At 43.1% G+C, this 22,818-nt stretch overlaps 1 protein-coding gene across 1 annotated transcript in view; it reads left to right on the forward strand.

The window, feature by feature from the left end:
* The first annotated feature begins 1,604 nt into the window (after positions 1–1,604).
* Positions 1,605–22,818, forward strand: part of TMEM207 (transmembrane protein 207) — a 39,580-nt gene continuing 18,366 nt past the window's right edge. Inside the window, exons 1-3 of the mRNA XM_063441082.1 lie at positions 1,605–1,744; positions 11,750–11,784; positions 11,873–11,917. Of these exons, the coding sequence (XP_063297152.1) occupies positions 1,673–1,744; positions 11,750–11,784; positions 11,873–11,917 (152 nt within the window). The 5' untranslated portion in view covers positions 1,605–1,672. The remainder of the gene's footprint in view (positions 1,745–11,749; positions 11,785–11,872; positions 11,918–22,818) is intronic.

A 22,818-nucleotide genomic window follows, 5' to 3' on the forward strand; every position in this document is an offset into this window, starting at 1 on the left:
AAATCATCGAGAGTGCCGGAATGTGATGCCTCCCCACCGAATCAAAATACACATCTCTGCCACTAGAGACACATGCAGATAGAGGAAACAAACTTCTTTTTAGCACCAATGTGAGATGTGGTTATAGATAATGCAGGGCTACTGCGTTCATAGTTCCATGAAATTATTACATCTCTCTTAGCACAGCAACATTTATACTCTACTGGCACAGGTTCAATACATTTTAAGGCAGAGCAGAAGATGCCAGACGGAGATCCCCTCTGCTTCCTTGCCCTATGTTTCTCCCCCATTTTACTCCCTATAATATACCAACCTCCTGTAAAGAGAAGGATAACAGTTCCCTAAGTGCGAACCTGGTGACACTGTGTTGCTTCCAGGTCCTTCTGGGGAGGACTAAATGATGGACAGCCACTGCCTCACAATTTGTAAATAGTCTCAAGCCTGAAACCCCTTTACAATTTGTGAGGCAGTGGCCGGCCATTAATTGTTGGAGGGCCGGCAGCCAGAAGTCTCTACCTCTTCTGCAAGCACAGAGGCAGGCTAGCGTGCAGTTCCCATCATCTCCTTACACTGCACCTTGAACCCAAACCGAGTCAGGGCCTGTGATCCACAGCCTGAGAATCGGCTGACTGATGAGGAAGAACTTTTATTGTCCACAGGTCATGTCATCCCTTCTCCTGCTTTCCGCCCTGAGGCCTTGCCCTTGATGTCAATAATCTTTAGTATATATTTCTTAAAATCTCTTCATTCAGATACATTCCTTCACATTATAATTGAATATTAATTACTATAAGCCTGGCATAAAAGGAATGGTGTGTTAGGGAAGAACCACTGCAGCAATTTGGCTCTTTCATTAATTTATTTTGCTTAAATACAGCTTCCAACTTACATTGTCATCAAATCGCAGACAATTCCTCATCACAGATTGAAACAAATGATGTCTTAGCAGCAGATCTTTCTTTTTTTTTACATGCTTGAAGGTTAGTTAATTTAAGGTATCTATTTTTTTTTGTTGTTGTTGTTGTTGTTGTTGTTTTGCCTATAAGGTATTACAAATTGTAGAGCAAAAAAGCTCCATAAATATTTCCAACTCAGTTACTTTAGTCTAAAACTGGCAATTACTTTGTCAATCCTCAAAATTTTCAATTTAGTGAATAAAACCTTTTGTAATTCAATGGACAATCATGTTTACTAGAACTCATTCATGCGTGGGTTGAGTGTATGTTCTGTACACTTTTTACTGTTAACTTTATATTGTTTGACTTTTCCTCATATTTCACCAAGTTATTCAGAGGTACATTTACAAAGTGATATCTTGCAGTTTACCTTGGCACATAATTAAGATTTTGATAGCTTTTCTAACAGGTCACCTAATGGCTTCAAAAACCACAAAAGTAATAAAGTTTAACTCAAGGTGCCCGTTCATTTATTGAAAGCTGCAATATGTTGGGATGTCTGAGGTTTTCATGTTGCTGCAGTGTCTAATGACGTGAAACAAATGTTCATTTGCTGTTAACACCCTGTAAACCAGCACTTGCTGCTGCCCATAATCAGTTGGTCACGCAGAAAAACTCCCTAATGAATTCAGTAGTCAGAGTCGAGCACTTCAAAAGCACAAGAGACCAACTTGCCAGCTGTGAGATCATATCTAAACACGATTTTCACACCCATAATGAGGTTGAAAACAGTTCGCTTTATTTTCCTGAACCCAATGACTGGGATGGTTTATTTTGCATTTCCTCAGGTAACACAATATAAATATATCATTTTTATTTTTATTTATTTATTTTTTTCTTCCTCGCCTCAAGATACATTATTTTAAGCAATTTTATGAAAATGTGTTGGCAACGGATTTATTTTTAATTGCATTTACCGGTAATCCTTTTTATGTTTTTTTTTTCATTTAAAATAGAATGCCTATTCCTATATAATTTTCTAAGTGTGTGAAATATATACAATTTTACATTAAATGTTTTTTTTTCTGATATTGTGACTTAGAATTTTGCTGCTTAATTCCTATATCTCTGCGTGTCACATCTACTATTGGACAGTGCATCGTGGAAGGCAGAAATGGAGCAATCTACAAATTCAAAAGAATGGGATTGAGAAAGTTCATCTAAAAGCACTAACTGTTAAAGTAGGGGCATTACCACTGACTTGAACTGACTGATAGCCTAATGTCTGTAGAAATAGCTCAGAGTAACAGCAAAGTGCTCCCTGTATTCATCACTGAATAGACTTCGGAAAGGAACAAAAGAACGTTACTTCTGCATCCTTTCTCTATTCACAGAAACAAATATATTGCTATGCTCATTAGATGGCAAAAGAGTGTGCGCCTTCGATTTTCCCAGCTCAACTCTGTGGCAGTCAACGTGTTAAATCACTTTTGCAACATGTTGCTTTATAGTAAAATATTTGTGCAAGTTTTCAGAGCTATTGATCAAAAGTTATTTGGAAACTGTCAATTCGCCTTTGTATTGATCCATTTTACTTTATTCTGTTCCTCACATGGCTTTTAGGTATTGCAGCTTTTGTTTTTTGTCCTCAGAAATGAAATACTTCAAATTAGTTTCTCTTAGACACAGACAGCAACAGCCAGGCACAAGACTCAGTATTGACTGTGAAGTAGGAGACAATTTTTGAAATACAGTTTTGCAGTAGGATAGTCACATTAACTTAGATTTGACATTTGAGCTTGAAGTGGATCTGTCAGATCTGAGTTTTGTTGCAGAAAACGACACCTTAGGTAAAGTTAAAAAAAACAAAAAAAAACAAACAATTTGCACCATTTTTATTTAAAGAATCACTATAGTATCAGTAAAACAAAGCGGTTTTCCTGACACTATAGTGCCCTGAGGGTGCCCCCACCCTCAGGGTCCCCTCCCGTGGCGCTGTAGGGGTTTAAACCCCTTCAGCTACTTACCTTAATCCAGCGCTTGGCTCCCTCGACGCTGGTGACCTTTCCTCCCCTTCCGACGTCAGCTCCCCCGTCCGATATCACTGGAGCCGAATGTGCATGAGCGGCAAGTGCCGCACGCGCATTCAGCATCGCCTCCAGCGTCACAGATGCGCCTCTAGTGGCTGTCCAGAAATGTAAACATAGCAGTTTCTCAGAAGGGTTAAAACCTGAGGGACCTGGCACCCAGACCGCTTCATTGAGCTGAAGTGGTCTGGGTGACTATAGTGTCCCTTTAATTTACACAGTTTAAGTGGCTGACCTGGCACAGCCAGAGCACCTCACGCAGATTAAATTAACCCTCATGATGATTCAATTATTTATTTATTTATTTATTACTGGTATTTATAAAGCGCCAACAGATTCCGCAGCGCTGTACAATAGGTGGAGTACGTACAATATACACAGACAAATACAAAAGGTAGAGAGGGCCCTGCCCATAAGCTGATATCTAGCCATTGAAGCTCTTTTATACAAAGTGCTTAGCTAGATTGCCCATGAGCTTACAATCTAAAGGTAAAATAGGGAAATGAGACAAGATGTAGCAGAGGAAATTGAAAATGATGGCAGAGAGAATTTATAGTCTGACTGCAGTGATTGATAACATGTGAAGGGAATTAGGATGTGATCGACTGTGGTTGGAAAGAGCTGGAGGAGTCATGCTATATAGTTAGAAGAAACCAGAGTGGGCGGGAGGTCGAGTGGGTGGGTTGCTAGAGCAGAGTAGAAATGAAGATTCTTAGTTGCAAAGATGGGAGTTAAATTGGGCCTGAGGAAGAAGAAGGATGCACAGTTATATAAAGGAATTTACAGCTAGGAGTGGCAAGCAAGAGGAAGGGGGGTAAGGATGGAGGGGGGGGGGGTATGTAGGAAGGAGTGGTGGAACAGACCAGCTATTTGTTGAACATATTAAAATGTGTGCCTATTAAATCCTATCAGCCAGAATATTAATTAGCACATGTAACTGCAAGTACAAAGATTACAGTAGTAAACTATAAGTAAAAATGGTTACATTGCATTATTGGGATTAGTGAGTGCGCATTTCCAGAGCATCATGGGGTGATGCCTTGGACATGTGGGGGGAAGTATACTTTTTCCTTCCCTCTGCTGCACTGTTTATCCCAACAAGCACTCTAATAACATGTACGGGGTATAGAAATAAGAAAGTGTAACTTTCAGAGGAGTGACTACCCTCCTTTGAAGGAAAATTCTATCCAAATAGGTAGTTTCTTATACAATCTATTTTCATGTTCATTGGGTATTAATGGAAACATGAAAACATTTGCTCATGGCAGCCATCTTGTTTTTTTCAAAAAACAAAATTAGTGTTGCTATTATATTAAATTCTTTAAACACAACATATATTCTAATTTCATAATTTTACCAATAAACTCATTAGTAGACTCACAAAATATAGTATAAGACTTCTGAGAAAGTCTCACTCCACATCTGACTTTTTCCACTATAAATTTATGCTGCACTCTTACAGCTTGGCTCTTTAAAGTAAATTACTTCAATACCCTCATAACCACACTCTCCCGTGAACCCAAACTACTATTTCACACGTTTAACTCTCTTCTTCGCCCCCTGTTGCTCCTCCTCCTCGACTTCCTCGAGCCCAACTCTCTGCTCAACCTACTTCAGTCTGGTTTCCACGCTAAGCACTTTGTGGAAGTGGCTCTGACAAAAGTATCAAATGATCTACTCGCTGTAAAATCTCATGGTCACTACTCTATCCTAATTCTCATTGACCTTTCTGCTGCTTTTGATACTGTTGATCGTCAACAGCTTCTTCTCATCCTCTGTAATCTCGGTCTACGAGATATTGCTCTCTCCTGGTGCTCCTTCCAAGTCACCCAGTACTCTTTTAGTGTTTCTTTCTTCAGTCCTTGGTCCCCTACTGTTCTCGATCTATACTGCCTCCCTTGGTAAACTCATCAGTTCCCTTGGCTTTCAATATCACTTCTATGTGGATGACAAGCAAATCTATCTGTCCTCTCCTGATCTTTCCCCACCCCTCTTGACTTGTGTCTCTAACTGCCTCTTTCCTATTTCTAACTGGATGGCTGCCCACTTCCTTAAGCTCAACTTGTTCAGAACAGAACCGCGGCATCCAGACTGCCAGACAAGGTCGCCCCAGAAGTGCCCAATAAGGGATTTGAACCTGTGTACTTTTTAGTCCTGGGCCTGCTGTTTCTCCTCTGAGCCACCATACAGCCTGAAGTTTGTATATTGCCTTGTATCCAGCACTGGGGGCTGGACGTTATTCTGTAGCTGTTCCAACATTCTCAGCACACCTGTAGCTGATGGCCTCATTAGCCAGGTATAAAACATTGCCTCTCCCAGAAGGCAGTGTCAGTTCCTTGACTCTGGGGATCGGTTTGCTGTTTCCTGTTCTCCAGTTTGCTCTTGACTCCGGCTTGTGTTTTCGTTTATTCTGACTTCTGGCTTCCTCTGACCCTTGGCTTCCCACGACTATTCTCCTGGTTTATCCGTTCCTGTACCGCGACTCGGAATTATCCTGCACAACCCCCGTGCACCGACTCACAGGCCAGGTGAATTCTTGCCTGACCACCTCGGCCTGTGTTTTCTTGCAAGTGTGAGCATACATCTCTGCCTGCCGGACTCCCAACCCAGGTAAGCCCTGACATGGTGCTACCATCAGCTCCACCATGCAGGCTTGCTGCCTAGGTGTTCTTTTTGTCTGCAACCTCTCCTTTACCCCTAATGTACAATCGATCGCCAAATCCTGTTGCTTTCATCTTAAAAACATTGCGTGCGTCAGCCCCTACCTAACGCCACATGCGGCAAAGGTGCTGTCCATGTCACTGTCCTCTCTCGCCTTGACTACTACAATCCGCTTCTCATTGGTCTTACTTGCTCCCAACTTGCCTTATTGCAGTCTATAATTAATGCGGCAGCGAGACTCATCTTCTTGTCCACCTGCACCTCCAACTCCTCACCCTTCTGTCAGTCCTTACATTGACTTCCTATAAGATATAGGGCTAAATATAAAATTCTGGTTCTTGCTTTTTAAATCTTGACATAATGCTACTCCCATCTATCTATCCTCCTTAATACAGAAGTCCCGTCTAGGCTCCTATGTCTGCCAAAGACCTATGTCTATCCTGTTCGTACTCCCTTTTGTGATGCTCGCATTCAAGACTTCTCTAGGGCTGCAATGTTCCTGTGGAACTCCCTTCCCTTTTCCGTTAGACACTCACCCAGTGTCTATTCCTTAAAAAAAATGATTAAAAACTCACTTTTTCACAAAAGCATATTAATAATTCTGTTAATTGCTCCCAACTGATTCATCTTCTGCAAGTGTCATTTAAAAAAGTCTTCACTGAATACTATTCTACCAATCTACTTCACTAATACTTTCCTTACTTTTTGTGTAACTTACCCCATTCCCTCTATCATGTAAGTTCATTGAGCAGGACTCTCAGACCCTCTGTTTCTGTGCGTCAAACTTGTTGGGTTACAATTACATGTTTGTTAGTCCACTCATTGTGAAGCACTGTGGAATATGTTGACACTATATAAATATAATAATAATAATAGCATCTTACAATACAAAGGTAACCCACCCATTCCTCCATTTCCTGTTACAAGTAAGCATTTTAAGCAGCCCAGTTGCAGTGCTCTTCTATCAGAGAAACCTTCCACAAATGTTCCACAATCCCGCAAGTTCTGAAACAGACAGTCTCTTACTATATAATCAATGCAACCAAATGTTTAGTTAACTTACTTCTATATACAACTTCAACTGGTTGTATGTAGTCTGTGTATGTTGAATGTGTAACCTTGTAGCAAGACTGTAGTGACGGACAATAAAACAGAATTTATGCTAACACTAAGAACAAGTAAAATGTATAATGCAATAGCTTGTCCTTCCTTTAGTCCCTCAAACAGTGTTTGCTCGCTTACTCCGAGAACGTAAGCCATTTGTATTTCAGACTGATCCCACCCAAAAGGGCAGTTCAGTATTAAAATGCCAGCTAACCTTCTCTGCATGAAGGATATAGCAACCCATGACAATTGTATTGGACTTTTTTGGACCTCATCAATGAGGTGAGCTGCTACTCCTCTAGGGGTCCACATCTGAATTACCCTTTTGACTTAGCCAGACCCTAATCATATGAAAATAATTCTTAACTTAATTTATGAAAACACTGAGGACATACTCGAAAACAATAGACATCTCAATGTATTCTGCTTTCTGAATAAATAAATGAGGTCTGCTAAAAACAAAAAGGCACATTCTGTTGTACTTCAAATATTTGGAGCAAAGTAAATCGAAAATTGAAAGATGTCTACAAAGTATACATTTGACTTCTACAAAATTGCTGAATTACAAATAATACATAAAAAATACATTTCCACATGATAAACGATTTAAAAAAAATCTCTCAAAATGAATTATTTTTAAGGAGCTATTGAAAAAGATGTTTAAGACATTTTTTAATAATATATTTACTGTTATATCATACATAAATTCCATTCAACACCGTAGTGATACTTATACAACATTGTGTACATAAATTAGTCATTGTACAAAGTTTTGCAGCAGTTCACATTTGCTATACAAAAATGTCTTATCAGCTTGATTTCTGTGTCTTTACTCCTTTGGAAACATTTTAATAATCAGAATGAACAGTTAGACTAGCAAACATCAATGCATTGAAACAAAGGAAACATATATTTTAAAAAAATACATCTGTCCACTGTAATGTATCAATGGTTAATTCTGTTAGAAATAATGACATTGTTGACAGAGCCTCTAATTAAGCTATCTGCTTTTCTAGGCAATGTCTACCATGGCATTATGTGAAACAACCACTTCATCCATCTTAGTTTCAAGTTTGTCCGTTTGATCACTGTCACGAACTTGGGCTATTGGCCCAGCAGAGACAGTGGGGGAGAGTGTGGAAGTGAAAGGGTTAATGACACCAGACACCTGGTTACCTGTTGCCAGTCCCAGCAACCATTAAATTAACCTCTGCAATCCCTTCTACACTAACACCCTAGTAAACACTTTACTGCCAGCACCAAGATTTTATGCCTGGCGTCTTAGGTTACCCCACATAGCGTAGAATTATAGTATCACAACATTACTTTACTGATCAGACATATATGATTAACCCTTTTGATAATGTGTTTACCTGAGCTTTCCTCAGAAGAGTGAGCTCATAGAGAACAAAGACACAAGCTGATTAAGTAAACATTTAGTCTGACAAAAAGGATTCACAATGCTGGGTACAAAAATACAGAAACAAATGACATACAGAAACACAGATAACAAATTGCAAAACAGCCCATAAAATAGGAGAAAACACAAGAGATCCTTACATATGTTTACCGCTTATATATAATTCTTGAGGGAGATACAGATGTTAAAGTTCTCCAAGTAATTGTTAAAAAGAAAATCCCTCCCATTATAGTCCAAGATCCTCAAGATACTGGTTGTTTCTAAGTGGGCAGACCCCTGGGTGGATCAGAGGGGTTTGGCCTGGCAGTTTATTGCCCACTCCATATTTTCTTAAATGATGTTGTCCTTTGAGTAACCCAAAGTCAGAGCATATGCACCAATACCTTTTACGACATCCAATGCCCAGCTCTGGTGATGGTTATCTAGAAGTTTTATGGTTTAGGCCTGGTGTTAGATCAAAGCCTACAATAGATTGTTATCCCAACATGTACAAAAACAACTCAAAACATTCAGGTGATACTCGAAAAATTTGAATATCGTGCAAAAGTTCATTTCTTTCTGTAATGCAATGTAAAAGGGGAAACTAATATATGAGATAGACTCATTACATGCAAAGCAAGATAGTTCAAGCCGTGATTTGTCATAAGTGCGATGATTATGGCTTACAGCTCATGAAAACCCCAAATCCACAATCTCAGTAAATTAGAATATTACATGCAATCAATAAAACAAGTGGTGTACATAGAACAATATCGGACCTCTGAAAAGTATAAGCATGCATATGGACTCAGTACTTGGTTTGGGCCCCTTTAGCAGCAATTACTGCGTCAATGCGGCATGGCATGGAAACTATCAGCCTGTGGCACTGCTGAGGTGTTATGGAAGACCAGGATGCTTCAATATCGGCCTTCAGCTCTTGCCCCATAGATGCTCTGTGGGGTTCAGGTCAAGCGAGTTTGCTGGCCAATCAAGCACAGTAATCCCACGGTCATTGAACCAGGCTTTGGTGCTTTTGTCAGTGTGGGCAGGTGCCAAGGTCCTGCTGGAAAATGAAGTCATCATCCCCATAAAGCTCATCTGCAGAAGGAAGCATGAAGGGCTCCAAAATCTCCTGGTAAATGGCTGCGTTGACCCTGGACTTAATGAAGCACAGTGGACTAACACAGATGACATGGTTCCCCAAATCAACACAGACTGTGGAAACTTCACACTGGACTTCAAGCATGTTGCAGTGTGTGCCTCTCCATTCTTCCTCCAGACTCTGGGTCCTTGGTTTCCAAATGAGATGCAAAAGTTGCTCTCATCAGAAAAGAGGACTTTGGACCACAGAACAACAGACCAGGTCTGTTTTTTTTAGTCCAGGTAAGACGCTTCTGACGTTGTTTGTTGTTCAGGAGCGACTTGACAAGAGGAATACGACATCTGAAGCCCATGTCCAGGATCCGTCTGTGTGTGGTGGCTCTTGATGCACTGACTCCAGCCTCAGTCCACTCCTTGTGAAAGTCCCCAACACTTTTGAATGGCCTTGTCCTGATAATCCTCTCCAGGCTGCGGTCATTCCTGCTGCTTGTGCACCTTTTTCTTCCACACTTTTCCCTTCCACATAACTTTCTATTAATGTGCTTTGATACAGCACTTTGGGAACATCCAACTTCCTTTGCAATTACCTTTTGAGGTTTTCCCTCCTTATGGAGGGTGTCAATTATGGTTTTCTGCACAATTGTCAGGTCAGCAGTCTTCCCCACGATTGTGATTCCTACTGAACCAGGCTGAGAGCCCATTTAAAGGCTCAGAAACCCTTTGCAGGTTATGGCTTACATAGCTGATTAGAGTGGGACACTGTGAGCCTAGAATATTCCACCTTTTCACAATATTCTAATTTACTGAGATTGTGGATTTGGGGTTTCTATGAGCTATAAGGCATAATCATCGCACTTATGACAAATCACGGCTTGAACTATCTTGCTTTTCATGTAAAGGCCCTGGGGAGTCAGCACAGCTAAACGGACAAGGGCACATGTATGAGTGTGGGGATGGTGCTAGTGATTGGCTGTATGTGTTTAGGGGAGTGGTTATGTGTTGGTAGTGGGGCAGGGATCATCTTACCTCAGTGCCTGTTTGGATTCTGGCCAGCAAACAACTTCCCTCCCTCCCACCCTAATTTATTTGTTTATTTATTTATTTTGTTTTTGTTTTGTTTCGTCACAGCTAGCGGGGAGCGTGTCCTTGCCAACAGGGTTGGGGAGCAGATGGCATGTCAGGAGATGGACAAGGTGGGTCTCAACCTCCCCTGCTCTGTAAGGTAAACTTTAAGTTACCGAATTGGACGTGCCCACCGAGCTAAGAGCCGGCTGGTGGTTAGAGCATTTAAGATGATGGGAATTTGGTTTGGACGAGGGGGGAGGCGAGACACCAGTGGGTAAAGTTGTTGGTGCATAGGCACCTGGTTAATTCGTTGGCAAGGACGGTTATTTAAGTTGAAGGCTGTAGGACAATAAGTGTTAATTTATATGTTAATTATGGTATTTATATATATATATATATATTTATGTGTTTATTTATATTTGAATTAAAGGAAAATAATAAATTTGGATGTGTCCTACAGCTGTAAGTTTTAATAAATGCTGTGGCCTGTTTCATCCAATATGCATTGTCTGTCGTTATTGGGGGGATAAGTGGGTAGTCTCTTTCTTTTAGTCGCACCACATTCCCCGCTACGTACATACACGTATCTATCTCATATATTAGTTTCCCCTTTTATGTTGCATTACTGAAATAAATTAACTTTTGCACAATATTTAAATTTTTCGAGTATCACCTGTATATTAAATGCCAACTCATGCTATGACATGACAATTACCCAGATCATTCACTGAATGAGTGAGATTTGCTGTTATCTGCATCATATCAGTTTGGAGATTCCTGCTGAGCTCTTGCATATGGTTTTGTATAGTGGAGGTGAATACTTGGGAAGCCAATAGTGCTTCTAATGTAAGCGTCTGGTTTGAGGTCTGTTGCACTAGAGAGAGAACAACCTTAAGATGACATCAGCGTTCTTCAAATTTCAGATGCCACGTAAGTTTGTCATTTTGCTCTTGTTTTATTTGCTCTGGCTCCTGCCATAATATATCTCTTAGGCCAATATATTTATGTCAAAAGTCACTGTGGAAGCTGCTGTAGTAGCCACTGTGCACAAATTCTATATACAGTAATAGTCTGTTCTAAATGTAATACTTTATTGTTCCCTTGATGGTCTACTGTGGAATGATGTATTGATGTGTAGGATATACTGTTCTGTTCATTAGGGATATGAGCACATGGCAGTTGTGCTTGTATGCAATAGCTACTGCCCTTAGGCTATCATGGTGACAATAGAGCATTTAATATTTGAAATATTGACATTTGGGCAATGTGCTGAGGTTGATAGATAATTGGCTCATATATTTAATTGCTTTACATGATTAATGGGTCTTAAAGTAAATAGGAATACAACGGTTTGGTATAGCTGTGTTTGATATTGTTCAGTCTAATTTCTCCCCAGGTACTGTACTTTTCAGATTTGTTTTTTTTATATCTTGCAGCCAGTCTTTCCCAATCCATGTGACCTCAGTGAAATGTAAGTAATTTTCTATAATATTTTTAAAATATTAAACATCTTTTATTTTTTCCAGATGTCACTTTAATTGTTTGCTTTCAACTTTTAGATGTGTCAGTTTTATGGAGCAGCCCTTGGAAGTGTGGTATGTGTGGTGAGTGACACATAGAACCTTATATAGCTCTTTTTACTAATTAAAAGGTCAGTGAAGGTTATTCAATAATATGACAAGGTTATTCAATAATATGAGAATTTACTGCGAAGTGAATCAAACATTTAAGGTAAAAATGAAAAAAGAATTCACATGAACATTTTTCTGTCGCTGCTATTTCAATTATATGTGAAGAGATGGGCTGACTGGATAGACCCAGGTAAACTGATACTCCATCCTTACAATTCTAGAAACTAATCTTAATTAGTGATGTCGCGAACATGAAATTTTCCATTCGCGAATGGCGAACGCGAACTTCCGCAAATGTTCGCGAACGGGCGAACCCAGCGAACCGGCATAGACTTCAATAGGCAGGCGAATTTTAAAACCCACAGGGACTCTTTCTGGCCACAATAGTGATGGGCCTCCACCCACCTGAGCAGTGGGTGGGGGCCCTAAACAAGAATAAGGGGGGTCCTAATATCCTCCCCCCTGGCCCCCACCCCTGAGCGGTGGGTGTGGGCCCTAAATACAAATTGGGGGGGACCTAATGTCCTCCCCCTGGCCCCCACCCCTGAGCGATGGGTGGGGGCCCTAAACAAAAGTAAGGGGGGAGGACCTACTGTCCTCCCCACTGGCCCCCACCCCTGAGTGGAGGGTGGGGGCCCTAAACAAAAGTAAGGGGGGGGGACCTACTGTCCTCCCCCATGGCCCCCACCCCTGAGCGGTGGGTGGGGGCCCTAAACACAAATTGGGGGGACCTAATGTCCTCCCCCTGGCCCCCACCCCTGTGCAGTGGGTGGGGGCCCTAAACACAAATTGGGGGGGGGCTAATGTCCTCCCCCTGGCCCCCACCCCTGAGCGGTGGGTGGGGGCCCTAAACCAAAGTATGGGGGGAGGACCTAATGTCCTCCCCCATGGCCCCCACCCCTGAGCGGTGGGTGGGGGCCCTAAATACTAATAAAGGGGGGTAACTAATGTCCTCCCCCCAGGCCCCCACCCCTGAGAGGTGGGTGGGGGCCCTAAGAAAATGTCCCTGCCCAGGTGACTAGGGATCCCCAAACCCCTAGTCACCCCCTCCCCTCCAAAAAAAAATTATCCCCCTACCTACCCCCCTCACCCTAAAAATAATGAGGGGGGAATTTAACTAAGAACCTGTAAAAAAAAAATAACTTACCATTCGATGTTCTCGATCTTCTTTTTTCAGCCCCAAAAAAGGCCAAATAAATATCCATAATAACCGACGCAATAAAAAAAAAAAAAACGAGTGCAAAAAGAAATGATCCATCTTCACCCGGCGAGGGCTCCACGCATACTGAGCTTTGCAGGGCGGGGGAAGGCTTATAAAGCCTTGCCCCGCCTTGCAATTAGGCTCAGAGCACTCTGATTGGTGGGTTTAAGCCATCCAATCAGAATGCTCTGACAGGTAAATGAAGAGACTGACAGGTAAGTCTCTACATTTACCTGTCACAGCACTCTGATTGGTTGGTTTGAAATCCACCAATCAGAGTGCTCTGTGTCATTTTACACAGCGTGGGAAAGTTCTGTGGAATTTTCCCACGCTGTGTAATTTGACTCATAACACTCTGATTGGTGGATTAAGGAACCAATCACAGAGTTATGAGTCAAATTACACAGCGTGGGAAAAGTTTTTTTTTTATTTTTCTTTACAGGTTCTTAGTTAAAGGTTCCTCCCTCATTATTTTTAGGGTGAGGGGGGTAGGTAGGGGATACTTTTTTTTGGGGGGGAGGGGGTGACTAGGGGTTTGGGGACCCGTAGTCACCTGGGGGGGACATTTTTTAGGACCCCCACCCACGCGCTCAGGGGTGGGGGCCGGGGGGGAGGACAATAGGTCCCCCCTATTGGTATTTAGGGCCCCCACCCGCCGCTCAGGGGTGGGGGGCCAGGGGGAGAACATTAGGCCCCCCCAATTTGTGTTTAGGGCCCCCACCCACTGCTCAGGGGTGGGGGCCAGGGAGGAGGACATTATATCCTTCCCCCTTACTTTTGTTTAGGGCCCCCACCCACCGCTCAGGGGTGGGGGCCAGGGGGAGGACATTAGGTCCCCCCAATTTGTGTTTAGGGCCCCCCCACCGCTCAGGGGTGGGGGTCAGGGGGGAGGACATTAGGTCTTCCCCCTTACTTTTGTTTAGGGCCCCCACCCATTGCTCAGGGGTGGGGGCCAGGGGGTAGGACATTCGGTCCCCCCCCCCAATTTGTGTTTAGGGCCCCCACCCAACGCTCAGGGGTGGGGGCCAGGGGTGAGGACATTAGGTCCTCCCCCCTTACTTTTGTTTAGGGCCCCCACCCACCGCTCAGGGGTGGGGGCCAGGGGGGAGGACATTAGGTCCTCCCCCCAAACACAGGTTACTGGCTATGGGGGGATAATGTATAATAAACACAGGTTACTGGCTATGGGGGGATAATGAATAATAAACACAGGTTACTGGCTATAGGGGATAATGTATAATAAACACAGGTTACTGGCCATGGAGGATAATGTATAATAAACACAAAAAAAAAATTAAATAAAAAAATAAAAAAAAATGAATGCAGCTTCAGAATTCATCTAAATTGTATGCTGTCTAGGAGGTGGGAGGGCAGGTCTGCTGCTGATTGGCTGGAATGTGTCTGCTGACTGTGAGGTACAGGGTCAAAGTTTACTCAATGATAACGAATAGGGGGCGGACCGAACATCGCATATGTTCACCATCCGTGGCGAACGCGAACACGCTATGTTCGCCAGGAACTATTCGCCAGCGAATCTTAATGCATGGACAGTGGCTAATATAAGAAATCTCTTTTCAACTGTATGATTATTCCAGGCTACAATTCTTCTCTTATTTAGTGACAAAGTATCAACTCCCAACTTCTGCTTTATTCATTTATCTACATAAATAAAACACTCATACCAGGTTGACTCCCATGATCAATCTGAATTAAAACAATTTTGAGAGACTAAGCCTACACCCAAGTCGGAAGGTAAAACCTCTGCTTCCAGGAAATTACTAACACTGCTACTACTGCCTCCTCGTAACTGTCATACATGTTGCAATGAAAAAATAATTAAAGGAATACTATAGGGTCAGGAACACAAACATGTATTCCTGACCCTATTATGTTAAAACCACCATCTAGCCCCCATGTCACCTGCTTGCCTCCCTAAATATAGTACAATTTTACTTGTATTCAAGTCTGCAGCTGCTGGCCCTGCCTCTGAACTTCCTCTGTCTGGTAACATCATCAGAAGTGGTGGTCTAAGCTAATCACAATGCTTCCCAATATGATTGGTTGTCAAGGAGGTAGATCAGGGGCAGACAGGGCTGGTGCTACCTGTTAGGTGGACTAGGCAGCCGCCTAGGGTGCCCCTTGGGAAGGGGTGCCGCCAGGAGTGCCGGCCCCCCTCATGCTGCAGCCGCCCGAGCGCTCTGTAGAGAGCCTCAGGCAGCTGCAGCTTTGCCCGGGATGGTGGAAACAAAAGCTCCCTGTACCCGCGGACCATACAGAAAGAGAGTGACAAGGGAGGGATGGGGGGGAAAGAGTGGCAAGGGAGGAAGGGGGGAAAGAGAGTGACAAGGGAGGGAGGGGGGAAAGAGAGTGACAAGGGAGGGAGGGGGGAAAGAGAGTGACAGGGGAGGGGGAGAAAGAGAGTGGGGAGGGGGTAGAAAGAGAGTGGGGAGGGAGGGAGGGGGGAGAAAGAGAGTGGGGAGGGAGGGGGGAAGAGAGTGGGGAGGGAGGGGGGAAGAGAGTGGGGAGGGAGGGGGGGAAGAGAGTGGGGAGGGAGGGGGGGGAAGAGAGTGGGGAGGGAGGGGGGAAGAGAGTGGGGAGGGAGGGGGGGAAGAGAGTGGGGAGGGAGGGGGGGGAAGAGAGTGGGGAGGGAGGGGGGGAGAGAGTGGGGAGGGAGGGGGGAAAGAGAGTGGGGAGGGAGGGGGAGAAAGAGAGTGGGGAGGGAGGGGGAGGGGGGAAAGAGAGTGGGGAGGGAGGGGGGAGAAAGAGAGTGACAAGGGAGGGGTGGAAATAGAGTGACAAGGGAGGGATGGGGGAAAGAGAGTGACAAGGGAGGGGTGGAAAGAGAGTGACAATGGAGGGATGGGGGAAAGAGAGTGACAAGGGAGGGGGTGGAAAGAGAGTGACAAGGGAGGGAGGTGGGAAAGAGAGTGACAAGGGAGGGGAGAAAGAGAGTGACAAGGGAGGGAGGGGGGAGAAAGTGAGTGACAAGGGAGGGAGGGGGGGAAAGAGTGACAAGGGAGGGAGGGGGAGCAAGAGAGTGACAAGGGAGGGAGGGGGGAGAAAGAGAGTGACAAGGGAGGGAGGAAGAGATTGACATCACACACACAGAAACACACAATGCATTCCTTACACACACTCAATGCACTCCTTACAGACGCACACACTGCATCCCGTACATACACAGAAACACACCTTGCAGCCCTTACACATACAAACACAGATTCACACAATGCATTCCTTACACACATATCAGGACATCCCCTACACACTCCACCCCCTGTGACCAAATTCATTGGTGGAACATGATGGTGGACCCTGACCTGTGTAAAGGGCCCCCCAAAAAGGGAGCTGCTTCCCGTTCTCCCAGAACATTGATTTTTGTGACCACAGTTACAAACAGCCTCCAGAGATCCTGTTCTACACCAGACCAGTGGTGCCAGACTGCAGCTAGAGCCCATCATCATCCTCATCTGGTTGTAAGTAGGCAATCTAGTATATTATTTGTGGCACTAATCTCTAATTTACCTCACATTAAATAAACACTATAGTCCCCAGAACCACTGCAGCTTAATGCAGTGGTTCTGGTGTCTATAGCCTGTCCCTTCAGGCCTTTTAATGTAAACACGGCGGCACTGCAGCACTGGCGTTAGTTAACATGGCAGATCATATGGGTGGGGCATTGTGATGTCACATGGGGGGGGCAAACTTTACTTTTGCCTAGGGCGGCAAAAATCCTTGCACCGGCCCTGGGGGCAGAGTCAGCACAAATCAGATACAGCCCTGGCAAATCAGCATCTCCTCATAGAGATGAATTGAATCAATGCATCTCTATGAGAAAAGTTCAGTGTCTGTATGCAGAGGGTGGAGACACTAATTGGCAGTGCTGCACACTAGGCAGTACTGCCCCTGGAAGAACCTCTAGCAGCCATCTGAGGAGTGGCCAGTGGAGTTATCACTAGGCTGTAATATAAACACTGCATTTTCTGTGAAAAGACTGTGTTTACAGCAAAAAGCCTGAAGGGAATGATTCTTCTCACCAGAACAAATACAATAAGCTGTGGTTTTTCTGGTGACTATAATGTCCCTTCAAACAAATATATTCCACTGGAAGAGAAGGTCCAAACAAATGCATAGTGTATCCAAGTGCGTAAACCACTATAAAACAAAACACAAACTAATAGTGTGTTTGCACCTGGTCTCACATAGACTACTTTTCCACACTTTCCGTCCTCCTGCTAACATTGCAAGAATGCAATGGGCACCATGCGGCACAATTTGTGGAACTTCGTAACTCTCCAGTCTTTCTGGCAGGTGGTAGCTAAGAACATCTCAAGGCCAATGGGGTTTTCCCTCCTTTTTCAGCCTGAAGCCTTATTATTGGACTTTCCCCCTGACAATTTTTAAGAACCTGCAACCATGCACATTATGACTGCAGGCAAAACAGTCATAGATAGACATTTCCATTACTAAAGGAATTATTATTACAACAGTTGCAGATCTCTAAACAATATGAAGAGATGTCCTTTCAGAACAAATAAAAGTCATTGCAATTCTACAAAATCTGGGATTGGGATTGTCCAGGTCTTCTGTTTTCCATCTCATCTTACCTCTTCTTTCCATTCTGCTTCTTCTTTGTTACCTTATATGTCCTCCCTCTTCAGTTCTTTGGAACCTATTTAAATGACAGCAGGGAATGAGGCACTTCCTTATCCATCATATTAATATATTTCAATGTACTACTTTTTTCTACATGCAGAGAGCTAAAATGCCTTTGTAATTGTTTCATATGTAAATTCAGCACTGTCTTGTTTTCTTATTGCCTTATGTTTGACTACTTACAGTGGGACAGTGCCATGGGGCTCCTGGGACCACAACCACTCTGCCACATAGTATGTTTAGGATGCTAAGACTATGTCTTTGAGGATAAGTGTTTCAAAAATGTAATAATATATTACTGCTTGGGCACTGTTTTTATATTTTTTACTGAAATTAATAAATGTTTTGAGAACGTATTAATTCAGCATGGACATATAAGATTTAAAAGAAACAATGTATTCATGGCATTTCAGCACGATTATGCAGCAGGGTGTTTGAGAGTAATACATGACAATGAATAGCTATCAGTAGAGATGTCCTGAACAGTTCGCTGGCGAACATGTGCGATGTTCGGTCCGCCCCCTATTCATCATCATTGAGTAAACTTTGACCCTGTACCTCAGTCAGCAGACACATTCCAGCCAATCAGCAACAGACCCTCCCTCCCAGACACTCCCACCTCCTGGACAGCATCCATTTTCGATTCATTCGGAAGCTGCATTCTTTTTTTTGTATTCTTTTTTTTTGTATTTTTTTTTTTTTTAGACAGAAGTGTGTAATATTTGAGCATGCTAGGCTGAACGTGCGTATATCATGGCTAGTTGCACTGAGGGTATGAGTATATAGCAGTACATTGTTGTGAAAGATGGCTGTCATGTTTAGGGTGTAGATTGCACGTTATCAACTGTGTATTTATATGAGCAGCTCCACCACTAGTTATAAATCAAGTGTGAGTCGCCCCATGAGATGAGACTAGTGAATAATAGTGATGTCCCGAACGGTTCGCTGGCGAACATAGCTTGTTCGCGTTCGCCACGGATGGCGAACATATGCGATGTTCGGTCCGCCCCCTATTCATCATCATTGAGTAAACTTTGACCCTGTACCTCACAGTCAGCAGACACATTCCAGCCAATCAGCAGCAGAACCTCCCTCCCAGACCATCCCACCTCCTAGACAGCATACAATTTAGATTAATTCTGAAGCTGCATTCTTTTTTTTTTGTGTGTGTTTGTGTTTATTATACATTATCCTCCATAGCCAGTAACCTGTGTTTATTATACATTGTCCCTCCCATAGTCAGTAACCTGTGTTTGTTATACATTATCCCCCCATAGCCAGTAACCTGTGTTTATTATACATTATTCCCCCATAGCCAGTAACCTGTGTTTATTATACATTATCCCCCATAGCCAGTAACCTGTGTTTATTATACATTATCCTCCCCATAGCCAGAAACCTGTGTTTATTATACATTATCCTCCCATAGCCAGTAACCTGTGTTTATTATACATTATCCCCCCATAGCCAGTAACCTGCGTTTATTATACATTATCCCCCCCATAGCCAGTAACCTGTGTTTATTATACAGTATCCCCCATAGTCATTTATCGTTGGACCTAGGCAGCATGATGTCGGGTTCATTGAAAGAGGGTGAAAAGGTAATAACACACTTATTGCATCAAATTTACAAAGCCAAACTTTTAAAAGCTTTCCTCATTTCTTTCTCGGGATGAGGAATATATCGGTTGTAGACTGAGGATTTCCATCTGCCCAATCTTTTAATAATATGCACTGGAGTGTCAGTGTTAAAGGAGACCGAAGCTGCCCCTATTCTAAATGAAAGACCCGAGACATGGATACAACCCAATCTTAGGAGTAGTGTTCTGATGTAGAAGATGAATTTAGCCGTAGTCAGAGGGATTCAGTGAGAGTAGTGGTGAAATGTGTGTGGCATGACTGAGTGTGGGTAAGTAAGAGTCAAGCATTTTAACTGGGCACTAGTTCTAGGTAGGATAAAGTGGTATAGAGGATGGATGAGTAGTTTGGTTCGTTTTAGAGGTTTGTAGAGAAAGTATATAGTGATCATGATTTTTAGCGATATCCAATATTTTTAAGGTGGTCTCAAACAAACATAAAATGCTATATAAAATTTGTGGGAATATCGAATAGTCGTGTACAGTAAATCAGAGAGGGCTCAGAATATCGAACCATCGATCGGTAACCTGGATGAAGTAGGGGGTCTATCTGTTTTATTAAATACGCGGTAATATGCTTTTAATGGGATAGGACGTTAGGAAAGGTGTGTGATTGGGAGAAGTGGTTGTGGCTGTATTTACCTTATCCTGGGACCGACCTGGCTCCTAAGCTTGAGCCGCGCATGGCTGGATCACTCCTGCCGCCACTCGAGCCGCATGCAGCTTGATCTCCTCTTCTGACTTAGCCGCGTGCACTGACAAAAGTGATCGGTCACGTGGCCAGCCTGGCACCAGGAGCACGGCTCGAGTCACTAGCTCGCTCTTAAAGGGGCAGTGGGAGCCAAAAGTGGATTCAGGCTCCCATTGGCCCACGTCATTCCAGCACCCCCACACACAAACGTTTTGGGGGCGTAGGCATGATGTGGGCCAATCAAATGTGCATTCTTAGTGAGAGGAGGGACAGTGTAGCTGCTGCTGATTTAATAGGTAAATCGATAGCTAGGCTAGTGTATTCAGTGTAAACTACAGTCCTGAAGGACTCATCTGATCTCTGCTATAAGGACAGCACCCCAAAAAGCCCCCTTTTTTTTCTGTGTAATCTAATTGCAGTTGCCTGCCTGCCAGCGTGTGTGTCAGGCTCACAGCATATACTGTGCCCACTTGCCCAGTGCCACCACTCATATCTGGTGTCACAGTAGCTTGCATTTAAAAAAAAACTAAACTTTTTTGACTGTAAGATAATAGCAGTCAGTTTCCTTCACACGTGTGCGTTTCAGGGCCTGCCAGGGCACAGTGTCACACAAGTGCAACTCCTATCTGGTGTAACAGTAGTGTACATTAAAAAACAAAACTAGAAATTTGACTGTGAAATAATAGCAGTCAGTTTGCTTCACACGTGTGCGTTTCAGGGCCTGCCAGGGCACAGTGTCACACCAGTGCAACTCAAATCTGGTGTAACAGTAGTGAACATTTAAAAAAAAAAAAAAAAAATTGACTGTAATAGATTGAATAGCAGTTAGTTGTCTGCAAGCATGTGTGTCAGGCCTACAGTGTCTACTCTGTCAACTTCTGCCAGTGCACAGTGCCACTCAGATCTGTTGTCACAGTAGCTTGCACGCATAGTACCAGTAATCGAAAAAAAATGACAGGCAGAGGCAGGCCACCCCGCAGGGGCCGTCGTGGTCGTGGTGCTGTGATTCCCTTTGGCCCTAGAATAATGCCCAGTGTTCAGAGGCCACGAACCTTTCGGGGACCCTTGGTGTTGTACGTGGCTGGGTGGAGGAAGAGACCTTCAATGACATCAGTGAGGACAAGGAACGGGACATGGCTAGCTTGTTATCCAACCTTGTGCAAATGGGGAGTTTGCGGTTGTGCAAATGGACAGTTTGCGGTTGTTTGCGGTGCGTTAAACAGGGAGTTTGGTCTGTCACTGTGAACCCTGCGTAACCCTTACACTACCTGATCGATACAACATCATACCTGATGTTTTAAAGCATGTTATTCCAAACAATTTAGGAATGTTAGGTGATTTATGCCCTTTATGGATTAAAACCAGACTCTGCATCAACTATGTAATTTTCCATGGGAGTTTTGCCATGGATCCCCCTCCGGCATGCCACAGTCCAGGTATTAGTCCCATTGAAACAACTTTTCCATCACTATTGTGGCCAGAAAGAGTCTCTGTGGGTTTTAAAATGTGCCTGCCTATTGAAGTCCATGGCGGTTCGCCCGGTTCGCCCGTTCGCGAACATTTTCGGAAATTCGCGTTCGCCATTCGCGAACGGAAAATTTTATGTTTGCGACATCTCTAGCTATCAGCTTATAAGTATGGAGATTACTTGTTGTGTTTTTCCAAGTTAATTAAAAATATATTAAAAACATGGAAGGAAAGTGAAAATGTATTATAAAGTAAACATACAAAGATTTTAAATTGTATTCCTTTAGCTGTGATGTGCTGAGGGAACTTGTGTAAGCATGTTTTGAAAATAAATTTAATGTATAGTGGAATTCCCTAGTGTTGCTGAAGCACAGATTAGTGGCTATTTTATATTCTTTTTAATAAATATATTTAAATTAAATAAAATAAATTATTATGCTACGCTGGAACCTGCTGTACCTTTCCTCATTGGCTTCCAGAGATGACTCCCAATCCAAAACTAAACCAGCATGGAAATGTGGTTTCTGGAAAAAACATTTGTGAAACATTGCCTTCTCACTTTTTGGAAAAAATTATAACACCTCGCAAGCTAGCTCTTGACTAAGGGTTTTCTATTCCAAAAGATCCGAATAGCAGTTAGTTAGTTAGTGTTTTCAGCTCACATGTGATTGTCATGTCATATCCATCACTAGAATCATAGGACCAAACAGGAAGGCTTTAAAATGAATAGCACTTGAAGATAGCTGGTCTTACTAACGTGGGTAGACAGCAAGTCATCAAGAGAAGACATGGTTTAGGTCTGCACTTTTATTACATATTGACACCGCAAATCAGTCATTTAGCTTCGCTCCATGATACTTTTCTTTATCAGCAGACATGGGAGAATGTCCAGAGCCAGCTCTTGTAAGAACAAATCACAAGTCAGGCTTGGAAGAAACAAACCAAGACAACCAAGCTGCAGATTAAGGAGGATTCCCTCATGGCCTTTAATTCAAAATGTAACTGCTCCAACAATGCCAATTCCTATAGAATATGTCAAATGACTATTAAATTATATTATAGTGAACATAAGTAGTGAGATCAAATGTGAATGAAATGTGTATTTGCTCTAATTGGATTGATGACGGACATGCTTGAAGGCTACATGGAAGAAGAGGTTACATACCACAATGTTCAGATCAACATTTATCACAGTCAAAGGAGGCGATACAGCTATAACTTA

This window comes from Pelobates fuscus, chromosome 2 (assembly GCF_036172605.1).
Source record: "Pelobates fuscus isolate aPelFus1 chromosome 2, aPelFus1.pri, whole genome shotgun sequence".
Taxonomy (NCBI): Eukaryota; Metazoa; Chordata; class Amphibia; order Anura; family Pelobatidae; genus Pelobates; species Pelobates fuscus.